The 12807-nt window shown below is 36.0% G+C and overlaps 1 protein-coding gene across 5 annotated transcripts in view; it reads left to right on the top strand.

Annotated features, from left to right (window-relative positions):
* Positions 1–647: 647 nt before the first annotated feature.
* LOC144956981 (uncharacterized) overlaps positions 648–12807 on the top strand; it is a 28428-nt gene continuing 16268 nt past the window's right edge. The window contains exons 1-6 of one of the 5 annotated variants that reach the window (XR_013642057.1): positions 648–765; positions 3524–3566; positions 5496–5589; positions 6601–6763; positions 7528–7774; positions 8337–10630. Coding sequence is in view for 4 of the 5 variants with exons in the window: in XM_078887860.1 (XP_078743986.1) it covers positions 3545–3566; positions 5496–5589; positions 6601–6763; positions 7528–7774; positions 8337–10630 (2820 nt within the window). In the remaining variant the exon portion in view is untranslated. Of the gene's footprint in view, positions 766–942; positions 1011–1151; positions 1258–2994; positions 3106–3523; positions 3567–5495; positions 5590–6600; positions 6764–7527; positions 7775–8336; positions 10631–12807 lie in introns of those variants that run through there. The other 4 variants (XM_078887860.1, XM_078887863.1, XM_078887861.1 and 1 more) reach the window with 4 other exon arrangements.

The raw sequence follows: 12807 nt of genomic DNA, 5'->3' as shown, positions 1-12807 counted from the left end.
TGTTAAATCGGAACTCATCTCTCTATGTCATATTTCTTACTAAAATTAGGCGATAAAACAGAAGGTGCGAATTGAAACACTGTCCGAATAAATAGTAGTGTTCTCAACCAAACAGGCATTTCAATTTTATATGATGATGCTCCAAAAAGAAGGCAAGTAAGATTAGTGACGTCACTGATCGCGCATGCGTATTGCCAACTTTAAAATAAAAAAGACGATCATGAAACTGTCCCGGGTTGCCAGTTTGGCATTTTAAATGCCAGATTCCAAAAATCTGGCATTTTTGAAAACCGTTTGGCATTAGAAAAATCATTTGGCATTTGGCATTTTCATTTGGCATTTTCTTTTCTTGTATATTATACTTCAAATGACACCTTTTCTCGACCGTGGTGTAGTGGTTTAGCACTCCACTTAGTAGTCAGTAGGTAAAAAATTACCCCAACGGGAAATTTAGTATAATTTAAAAAAAAAAAGAAAAAAAAAGAAAAGAAAACACGCAAGCCACCAGGATATGATAGTAAATTGTCTATCAAAAGTGAGTAGTTTTCTTAGAGGGGGTGGGAGTCAACAGACTTTGGCATTTTTTTGAGTGTTTTGGCATTTTTTGAGTCTTCTCCTGGCATTTTGTTGAAAAATAATCTGGCAACCATGAAACTGTCCCAGTCTGACCTTGATTGAAATTCGTTTCACTATTTCAACGAAACTGGCTAAAATTTTACTTCCAAAATCGCTAATTTAGAAACAAGTACTGACAGTATTATTGCTGTAAGTAATATTTATGAGTGTCATAGCTAAATTTAAGTGTCATTAGCCATTTAAATGGTCATACCAGCAGCACAAAAATATTCTCTAACGGCTTTCGTTTCCGCCATTTTTGCCCGTTGAGTTGTTCTATTGATTTTCAGCAAATGTAAGAATATAACCGGCTCAAAAGTTGTTGTTTTTGGATTTCATTTCAAAACAATAGAAGTTCATCAAAACGAAAGATGCTGCAGAATATAGTCTGCTGCGTAATGTCATGATTTATACTTGTCATGGAAATTTCATTTCATACGGCGTGTTGTTTGGTTCAAAGACAGGCTAAGCTAGGCTATGGGTCTTTCACATGCTGTCAGTTTAGGGTGTAGTGTAGAGACAGAGAGACCGTCTAGTCTGAAGGCTTCTCTCTCAAGACTCAAGAAAATTGACACTGCCCGGTCTGTCACCACTGTCACGAGTCACCGTGTATCTGATACTGACCAAACTACTGAATAGAAAGTATTTCGCTTCAACTTCGGCTTCAAAATTCATGATTCTTAGAGAGATTTAACTCATAAAATTAAAAGATTATTATTCTCCTTTTTCTTCGTCTCCTTCTTCTTCTCCTTCTTCTTCTTCTTCTTCTTCTTCTTCTTCTTCTTCTTCTTCTTCTTCTTCTTCTTCTTCTTCTTCTTCTTCTTCTTCTTCTACTTCAACTTTAACAAAAACCACCTATTCCTATCTATGACTGTGACAATAAGTGACTATGAGTATTGAATTGTCTCAGGTATTATAGAGTCATGTTGTCAGAATCAGAACTTCTCTTTAAAATTTATGATTTGGTGGCATTTATATTTAGGCTGTCATTATCCCCAGACACCTGTCTGGGGATAATAAAAATTCGTTATTCCCAGACACATAAGTGAAACTCCACTCTTTTAAGCAATTATTCACATTCCAGAATATGGAATGTTTCCAAATGCACATAGAAATAAGGAAAGTTAATCTATAAAAACATAAAATTAACCAACATTAAATCAGTTGTTACTACATATACACAATATGCGTCGACTTCGAAGTGGGTGTCATTGTCATGGCCGAATGGTTTAGTCATCTGCCCCGGAAGTTTTACCAGAATCGACGTTGCGGTTCAAATCCTGGTTCTGCCATTTCTTTTTTTTTTTTTTTTAAATTCCGTCTTCTTTTTACAGAACGTTGCAAGGGATAAATGTCCCATCCATCCTCCCCCCACCTCTTTTTTTTTTTAACTCTCTTTCTCTCTCTCTCTCTCTCTCTCTCTCTTTCTCTCTCTCTCTCTCTCTCTCTCTCGGTTCCTTTCTAATTTTCTAGTTTCTAACAAATTGTCATATTCGTCCCCGCTCCGATCTCAAAAAGTGTCTAAAAAGAATAAATAATTAAAAAGCAAACAAACAGAAATATTCAAAGAGCGACCAAATGGTCAGATAGAGGAGAAAAAAACTAACAATAATTATTTTTTAAAATAAAAACAATTTTAAGAAATTCATGCTCAGAAACGGAACAAAAGGCCAAACGAAAAGGAGAAATAAATAGACTCGCACATTTAAAAAAAAAAAGAGGTGGGGGGAGGATGGATGGGACATTTATCCCTTGCAATGTTCTGTAAAAAAGAAGACGGAATTTAAAAATTAAAAAAAAAAAAAAAAGTGTCGGAACCAGGATTTGAACCCACAACGTCGATTCTGGTAAAACTTCCAGGGCAGACGACTAAACCATTCGGCCATGACACCCACTTCGAAGTCAACGCATATTGTGTATATGTAGTAACAACTGATTTAATGTTGGTTAATTTTATGTTTTTATAAATATTTTATTAACTTTTCTTATTACTATGTGCATTTGGAAACATTCCATATTCTGGAATGTGGATAATTGTTTAACAGGTGTCTGGGGATAATCACAGCGTCATATTTATTGTAGCGTAATTCTAGAGATTTTAATTTGGGTAATGGTTTTGGGGAGGCCTTCCGTAAGAGCCCCATGTTAAGGGAAACAACCCAAGTATTCCGTTAACGAAGCCTAAGAAAAGAAAACCTGGTACCCTTAACTAACCCTAATAAGCAAAAGCAAACACTCTGAGACCTGTCATTATCTAGCAATAAAAGAAAAAAAAAATCCTCCAAAGTCCAGCTAACCCTAATCTTCTTCTTCTTCTTCTTCTTTCAGCTTATCCCGCATTTTGCAGGGTTGCCATAATGAGAATGCCACATCTCCATGCATCTCGGTTCAGCGCATCATCTTCCTCCAGGCCCAGTTCTTTCATATCATCCTTTACCTTATCCGACCATCTAGTCTTTGGGCATCCCTTTTTCTTCTTTCCCGCTATTTGTAAGTCCAATACTTTCCTTCCTACGTACCTTCTCTCTCATATCTTTACATGTCCGAACCATTTCAATCTATCTTCTCTCATCTTTATTAATATATTCTTCACTTTAGTCAACCTTCGAATTCATTCATTTCTCTTTATCTTTTCTTGTCCAGCCAAGTGACCTTCTCCAACTAACCCTAATAGAAAACAAAAAACATTGGACTGCTTTGCACAATTTTTTTATTTTTATTATTATTATTATTATTATTATTATTATTATTATTATTATTATTATTATTATTATATTATATTATTATTATTATTATTATTATTATTATTATTATTATTATTATTATTATTATTATCATTGATTACTGTGATGCACTGGTTTATATTTATTTTGTTTTGTTTTATCTTTAAAAATTGTTTGATCCATAGGTCATTGTTGACAGATAAAAAATGATGGAGGGCAAAAATGAAGGTATGTTGATGTTTTAAATTTAATCTATGTGAAATATAATTTGTCTCATTAGCTCTGCGCTTTACTCTTGCGAGTTTAGTATAACACTTGACTCACAAGCAAAGCTCATCGGTCAAGGATGGTTTGTTTTTTTCTAAGTTTTAATTTTTAAACATTTAGCCACTTCGTCCCCAAATAGGATTCTAATAGAATTGTAAAAAAATGGATTTGTAATGATTTGTATTCATTATTTTGTCTTTCTTTACAAAATGTACTGCTATGTATCTTTCAAGAAAAGGATTGATATATATATAAAGATTATACACCATGTGGGACGGATATATCAAAGTTATGAGGACAAGGGTGATTGATATTTGTGAGGGCATACAAAAAGTGGATGAAAAGTAATGGCAAAGGCTAAGCCACGCGACAATTTTAATAAGTATTGCATTGGTTCTCTAAAAAGTATGAAGAGTGAAGAAGATTGGACATTTCATTGCTTAATGCAGAACATTTCAGACTCAGAATCCTTCCTCAGTTACCAACAAAAATATTATAGATAGTAATACATAATGTAAAATCCATATATATAAAATGTTGGAATATAAACAAAAGTATTGCTTTCGTTAACATGATATATTGATGCTGAAAAGCACATAGTTTGAAATGATGCTTACAGTAAAGTATGAAAAGAAATTGCTAAGTGAAATAAAAGTATCAATGCTGTGTGTAGTGTATTTGTACACCAGGAAAAATAAATATTGTGGACTACTCAAGAGTATGGTAATTAAACCAGGATAAGCACTATGTAAATATAACAAATATTGTCATTGCAGTATATCGATTGCTAAATTATTGATTTATTGGTTTGTGAAAAAGAATAAAATTATACTGAAACTAACATCACAGGGTCAAAAATGCTGGGAGTTGCGAATAAGGATACGGAATATTAAATGAGTACATTTAAGTTGAAATACTATCTTTACCAGGTGTATCACTATTGTAATCTTTAATCTTTATGGCATTACTATTAATATTAAGGGCATTCAAGGAATTTTATCCTATTTTGCCCTATACCATATGTTATGTTATGTTATTAGTAACAGATATTGCCTGGGTAAGCCCAGAGAAAAAGAGATTAACTTCAACTCCATGGGCTATATGGTTGTATGGACTACCACTTTATTATTTTCCAACAAACATTTTTGAAAACTTTTTGTATCTATCCCACTACCATGGAGCTTAAACACCTAGCCATAAAAATTGAAAAGATTTTTGATATGTTCATTAAAGATTTAATTGCTCCCTTCAGCTTTAAAAGTATATAAATATGCTCTTGATTTATCTTGCTTGTATGGTCCTTATTTTGGAGATGGTAAACTTAATTGCCTTTTTTTTTCAATCCTTTATCAATATTATTTTTAGGCATGTTAGGGTTTTTGTCGAACTCCAAAAAAAGCTTTAGAAATTTAGATTATAATTCTTTAAAATCAAATGTTATTCACATCAATTCAAATCTATTATCTTTACATGCTTTCAGTCTATGTACCTGTGCAAAGAGTACCTTGGCAATTTTTAGAAATGTCCCCCTCCCCCCCTCCCCCCCCCCCCCCCCCCCAAATAAAAAAACCTGAGACATTATTCCTTTTTTATTTCTCACAACTTGCATAAATGTGCATGTGTATATAGCCTACTCAAGTGTGGGGTGTGTACGTGTATGGGTCCGCTATACTAGCATTGTATTTTATATTGGCATCAATGTGAAACAAAATGAATTTCCAAAATTTCTTTGGACAATAAAGTTCTATTATTAAATGCTACCTATGCCTGCAAATAATATGCTATGAATTGCATTTGATGTCTTTGGAGTTTAAGTATGATGCATATGTTCTTACTGAGGCGCCTGAACTTAAATTATGCCCTTTTTGTGGTCATATCCCTTCTTTTTAGGGGTGGAGTGTGATGTCTGTGGACAAAGTCATGCAACAGAGGAATGTCCAGAGCTTGGACTATCCAGTGCCAAATTTACCCCACAGATTTCAAGGTAAACTAGCATTTTAATTTTTTATTTTTTTTTCCACTTTTCTTTTGAGAGATTATATGGATTGAACTGTTAGAAGGACTCGATTTTAATCACTGTTGTAGACCTGTTATCCGCACAGATATAATTATATACTCAGTGATGCCAAAACTCCGGTTTCACCGGGAAAAACTCTGGACTGGAGCAAAAATTCCGGGTTATGGGCAACTTCCGTCAAATCCCGGCGAGGTCAATTTGTTCCAAGGATACCCCCCCCCCCTCCAACCACCACATCATCATCACTGCAACTAGTACTAACCACCATCACCACATCATCACTACTACTACTACAACCACCATCACATCATCATCACTATCACTACTACTGCAACCACCACCACCACATCATCATCACTACCACGACTACTGCAACCATTACCACCACCACATCATCATCATCATTATCATCATCACTACCACAAATACAACAACCACTTTCACCACCACCACTTTGCTTTTTCAACCACAATACTAGAGCAAATTTGACAAATTAGGGAGCAGACACTGGTTTAAGATAAAGATCTGAAAAAGTGTGTATGAAACAGTGCCAGATAAAGTAAGAAAGAAAAATGCAAGAAAAAAAGCATCCCCAAAAATCAGCCTGCCTCTTGCTTTGTCTGGCATTATTTCATACACACTTTATCAGAACAAAATCGATGTGATGAAATTGAGCTACAGTAAATCAGTTTAAAGCATTTTTTTTTAAAAATGTCAATTCATTTAAATAAAGTCAGAAATCATGCATTTTAGATTGATACAGATATTTTTCAAAAAAATTATAAGTTTATTGCTTGTTGCTTGTAACAGTTTTGCTGTTACTGCTGTCTTGGTGACGACAGTTTGATCTGAATTTATGACAAGTTAAACAAGGGGAGAAATGTAATAGTAATAAGAAACATTTTTCAATACTTAAGCAACCAATTCTTCTACATTAAGAAAAAAAGTATTATTTTCATTTCCTACAAATGAATGCAGGGCTCGCCTGACAGTGCCGCACTACCTGAACCCTGTTGAGTTGATGGACGGAGGGGTTGGCATCTTGGCGCTGGAGGCGATATCCAACAAGACTCAGCTTGGGCCTTTTGAAGCTAAGAAGACCATGCATGATATTGACAGAGATGACCTGTTTGTTCTGAAGGTAACAACGTCTATGTGTATACGTTTAGGGTAGTAGCATCCCATTTTGCTCGTTAAATTCATGATTTATTTAAAAACCGTCTTTAACTTTGTAGTTAAGGATTGGCAGCAGCTTCTAATGTTATCACAATACTGTTATGATGATCTATCCAGGAAGGAAACTCATCGTCGCAGTCGTGTAGGTCCCGAACCTGTCCAGAATTTAAATAACATTACAGTTTTTGCCCATTTTAAAGCCATGTTATTCATTCATTTGAAATATCAATTGATTGTTATGCCCTTTTTTTGTGGAGAAAACAGTTCTTATTTGATACCCTGTCAGACATCAGACATCTATTAGTAGGATATTATTCATGATTTTTATACATAATTTTTGAACGATGTTCATTTTTTTAAAAATAGATCTTTTAGGGTGAATTTATAATACAATAAACATAAATTTCTCTCTTATGTTTGTCAAAATTTAGGTCTTGTGAGACTCTATCATACACACATTTATATATATAAATCATAACTCAGATATGGTCCCAATTACACCAAAACTATCTTAAAGTGAAAGACTAATTTCTGCTGAGTAGATTGGTTTATAACATGATGTAATTGTTTTCGGCTGTGTTATTCTTTAAGCTTTGCCCATCAAATATCATGGATCATATGGGAGTTTGATGCTAGTATTAATATAGAAATCCAAGAAGGTTATTCTAACCAGAAGAGTTTATGTTTAGGATATGTACGAGTCATAAAGGTTCTCTGTACTCTTCACAGATTTTGTCTAAAGATGGAAGCTTCATTAGTCTTGATGCCAGCTCAGAGTCCCATTGTAACTGGATGGCATTGGTGCGAGTGGCTCAAACGGAGAAGGAGCAGAACTGCATGGCCTACCAGCTTGGTATTAATATCTACTTCAACACAACATGCGACATTGCTGTCGGCGATGAGCTGAAAGTCTGGTATGCCTCACAATATGCCAAAAAACTCAACAAGTCTCTTGTCCCTGATGGAAAAACAAAATGTAAGTTTTTATTTGTCTTCTCATAACCTGTAATGTGTTGTAATGGGTGTTCACCCACACAACTAAAAACATTTTATGCGAAAATATATACCATCATAAACCTTTATCATTTAGAAAAATTTAGAATCTCTTAACCATCAACAGTTTTTGATTAGTTTATTGTGGCTACAAATTTTCACTGTGAACTTCTTCTTTTTAGTTATTCAGATTCAGAGAATGAAATCAGTGATTTGATAATTTCAAAATGTATATCTCACTTAATTTTTCTGAGGTGTAATTAAATCAATTTTGATTGTAAAGATTGATATTCTTCTTCTTCTTCTTCTTCTTCTTCTTCTTCTTCTTCTTCTTCTTCTTCTTCTTCTTCTTCTTCTTCTTCTTCTTCTTCTTCTTCTTCTTCTTCTGCTTTTTCTTCTTCTTTTTCTTCTTATTTTAACATTACATAAATTGTATGTTATTAATCATTATTTTGCTAAATTGGCTATTAACTATTAAAAACAAAAGATGACATAACTTTGGATCTCATTTTGCCTTACCTTGTTGTTTTCTCCATTTCTTATAGCTATGCTTGGGGAAGTCTTGTTGACAGAGACAGAAGAGGGAGGTGAATTTGAATTAGAAGAAGAGACCCCTGCAGACGTTGACAGAGAGAGCATGGAGGACCCCACACCACACCCTGATGACATAGAAGGAAACTTTGTCTGCAAACATTGCGGGAAAAAGTTTGTATCACAGTTTCTATTTGCCAAACACATAAGAGGACACCTGTTTCCAGAGTACGACTACCATGATGGACCGCCCAGGAGGGGGAGGAGACCCGTGCCTCTCAAGCAAGGTTATGTTGGTGGTGCAGGTGGTGGTCAGCATTCTGGTCGAGGTAGAGGAAGGGGCAGAGGACGAGGAAAGGGGAGAGGGAGAGGGAGAGGGGCTGGTGGAAGAGGAGGAAAATTGAAAATGAGTTCAGATCTTGTAAAATACGAAGAAGGTGAAGCTGTTGTCGGTGAACGAGATGGAAGTGCCTCAGAAAGTAATACAACTCTTATTGGTAATACTGAGGACTCGGATGAGATAACAGGATTGCAAGAACAGAATGATGCATCTATCACTGAAACGCCTGGTGGAAGAAAGGTTAGAGGTCGACCTAAAAAAGTTGCTCCTGAGTTTGACTCAGCTCAGAGTCTTGAAGGGGACGAGGTGAATGTTAAACAGGTTGGATATTTTGATACGCCCCTCATCCCAGACAGCGAAGATGGAAGTCGACCTAAAAGGCGTGCCAGGAGTTTTAGAAATTTTGGAAAGCTAAGCAAGTGGTTTAAGTATCCAGGAGAATCGTCAGATGAAGAGGATCCTGCATCTGGTGATGGAAGCGGGAACAATACCCCCAAATCTCGGAAAAAATTTGGAGCAGCTATGGCTGCCTCCCTTAGAAAAGCTGCAATGGATGAGATGACTTCTCCTGTGAAAAGAAGAAAAACTGAACATTCTTCAAACATTGTAAAATCAAAATCAACTGCTTCTACCAGTTCTGATACAGGTCACATTTCCAACTCACCGACTGCTGGTGCTGGTAAGGCACTCAGTGCTATTAAGTCAGAGGTCAAATTTGAAAAGCCAGTTGTTGTGAAAGAAGCACCCATTGATATGGAAACCAAAGCAGAGGTGACATCATTATCAATATCATCCTCTCCCACAAGTTTAGATGTGAATCAAATTGATGATGATAGTCCAAAGAAATATATTGTGGTGACCAAGGGTGATGAGTCTACAACATATGAAATATCATCATCACTTGTAGATGAATTCGAAGTACCAGTCTCAGTATCTGAAGCGAGCATTGAGGTTAGTCAGGAGGAGCCAATTACCAAGACATTATCGGTTTTATCCACAGCAGTTTCTGTGGATACTTCAGCAATATCCACCGTCAGTGAAGGAGGGCAGCAATTGGAATTTATGGAGGTAGCAGATGTGCCAAAGGTAGAGGGTGACATAATCATCTCAACGTCAGAGGAAAATGTTATCACATCCGAAAGCCAACAGCATGAGACCAGTCGGAAAAATACCATTGCCGATTTGGATGGAACAGATGCTCTTACAGCATTGGTCAATGCGGCTATCTCTGCTGATAAGGTCCCTGATCCCATCGCCATGGTGGCAGCAGATCTGTATGATGACAAGAATCTGGGAGACGATGATGATGGTGAAGACTACAGAGCTCCCCCTAAACACATTACAGTCGAAACAGCAGATGAGGGTGACGAAAGTGGGGAGGAAAAATTTGTTTCTAATCCGAAACCCAAGAGGAAAAAACGAAGACGCGGCGATGATCCAGAGTTGGAGGCTTTGGAAAAGATGACCAAGAAAGTAGAGGGTCCAAATGGCACGGAAGAATTTGCATGCGGTGTCTGCAACAAACATTTCACACAATTCAAATATTTAAAACTCCACCTGCCAGCCCATACAGACAGATTTCGATGCAACACGTGTGGCAAAAGGTTTGCTAGGAATGAGTCCTTGCTCAAGCACACTTGTGATGACACAGCTAGTCTTGTGGAGCCTGTGGTTGATGAAGAGGGAATGGAGATGTACACTTGCAAGGAATGTGGTCGGAATTTCAGTCAGCTGAGTTTTGCCATCAGGCATGCTTCTATGCACCGGACCCGGTTCCCGTGTGATAAATGTGGCCGTACGTTTCCCAGACAGGAGCTGATGGAAGATCACGACTGCTCCGCTGGTCACCTTGAAGAAGGAGAGGTTACACTGGAGCGATACGAGTGTCAGATTTGCAAGCAGGCATTTACCAATGGAAAGTACCTCTTCCGACACATGGCCATGCATACTGACATTTACAAATGTGAGGTGAGACTTTTTCCTAATGTTTTGTTTTTAATATTGAAAATACTAGCAAACATTTTTTTTTTAAATATTAAGACTTATTCACTTGTACTTTTGCAAGAAATGATTTATTAAATGTTGATAGAGTCACTTCTCATAATCCGATTACAGACACATCTGTATAGTGGAATCATACCTAAAGTGGTATGAGTGACACTAGACTGCTAGAAGCTGTGGACTGTAAAAAGTAATAAACAAAATCGAATATAGCAGCTTCAAAAAAGAACAAAATACCAAATACGGAACGTTTCGGGCTCAAAACCCTTCTTCAGCCAACAATAAAAAAACAATAAAGACATGAATACATTACTAAATTTCAAATAGACGACAAAACGTTCTGTGTTTTATATTTTGTCCTGTTTTGAAGCTGTACTATTCAATTTTGTTTATTATTAACGTGGTATATATAGTTTTGACCTCTGACTGTGGTAATCTAAGCCTATCATTGCATCAAACAACTCTTTTTCTCTTTGCTGAATGTGCAAGTAGGAGTATCAAACAGCAACGACATCTCATCTCATGTAGTTCCATATCTGAAGCAGACGTCGGAGGTCATCTTCCGCCAAGCTGATCTATCTCTTGCCAATTCTATTAAAGCAGCGCCACCTTTCTCAGCTTCATCTGTCCAAGTTCTTATCCCTTTCAAATACGTTATTCTTTGTCTTCCTCTTATTCTTTTTCCATTCATCTTTCCAGTCAAGGCGAGTATTTCCAAACCAGGGTGGCGGATAATGTGTCCTAAAAATTCCATTTGGCGTTTGATGATTTTTGTTATCAGTGATCTTTTTCTGTTTGCCATTTCTAAAATTTCTTCATTTCTTTTCCTTTCCATCCATGACACCCTCATCATTCTTCTGTAAAACCACATTTCCACTGCCTCCAGTCTTTTAACCATGGTCTTGTTTATGGTCCAGCTCTCACAACCATATAGCAGCACAGACAGTACATAGCAATCCAGGACTTTGATTTTTGTTTTCATGCTAATATTCCTGTTTTTCATAATTGTATGCAGCTGGTTGAATGCATTCTTCGCCATACCTATTCTTTTCTTTATTTCACAATCTGATTTTCCATTGGATGTTACATTGAAGCCTAAATATTTGAAACATTCAACTTGTTGTATTGTTTGTCCTCTGCTTGTTATTACACAGGCTGGTGGGTTATTATTTTTAGATACCGTCATACATTCTGTTTTAGATATATTCAGTTCCAGTCCCATATTTTCACTACTCCTGACTACAACATCCAGTAATTCTTGTAGTTCATGTTCAGATTCTGCCAGTAGAACCGTATCATCTGCATACCTCAGATTTGTTACATTCTTTCCTCCAATACACACCCCCTTCTTATGTTCGATATCTCTTAATATCATTTCACTATAGAGGTTGAATAAATCTGGAGACAAAACACACCCCTGCCTAACTCCTCTTCTAATAGGTGTAAAACTGCTTAGTTCGTTGTCAACACGCATTGCTGCTTCTTGTTCCCAGTACAAATTCCGTAATATTCTTAAATCTTTACCATCAATGTCCAAGGATGATAGAATTTTGAATAGTTTTTCGTGTTGTACTTTATCAAAGGCTTTTGAATAGTCGATGAAACACATATACAGATCTTTATTTACTTCAATACATCTTTCCATCAGCATTGATAATGTGAATATTCCATTTCTGGTACGACATACCTACCTATTATTACGGATCGTCCGTAATTGTTACGAAAGTGTAAGGACTTACGAAAATAGAAGAAATATTACTGATACAAATGGTCGCAACGTTAAATTAAAAAATAATTTTTTTTTTTTTCATTATTTACCGCATGCTACAATAAAAAATCTCAATGCTAGGGAAAGACAATGGTGTGATAGCTTTTTGTAAGGAAAAGAACCCCAATATTATTTTATCAGGCTGTCCTCTATATAACATGGTAAGTTTATTTTATATATATAAAAGGTTGTATCTATCATTATTTTTGTTTGCTTTAGTATTACTGAAATTTGACCATTAATTACTGATGAATTTTGCATTTCTTACTGAATTTGAAATTTTCAAGTAGGCAGGTATGCAACGAGATCAAATGCCCAACAAAGACTTACTTTACCTTAAATGAAATCAATAGCCTTTGTATGCCCAATGATATCT

This window comes from Berghia stephanieae, chromosome 11, assembly GCF_034508935.2.
Source record: "Berghia stephanieae isolate SIO BIC M18660-M18661 chromosome 11, UCSD_Bste_1.3, whole genome shotgun sequence".
Classification (NCBI taxonomy): Eukaryota; Metazoa; Mollusca; class Gastropoda; order Nudibranchia; family Aeolidiidae; genus Berghia; species Berghia stephanieae.
This window is presented reverse-complemented; position numbering and strand designations above follow the sequence as displayed.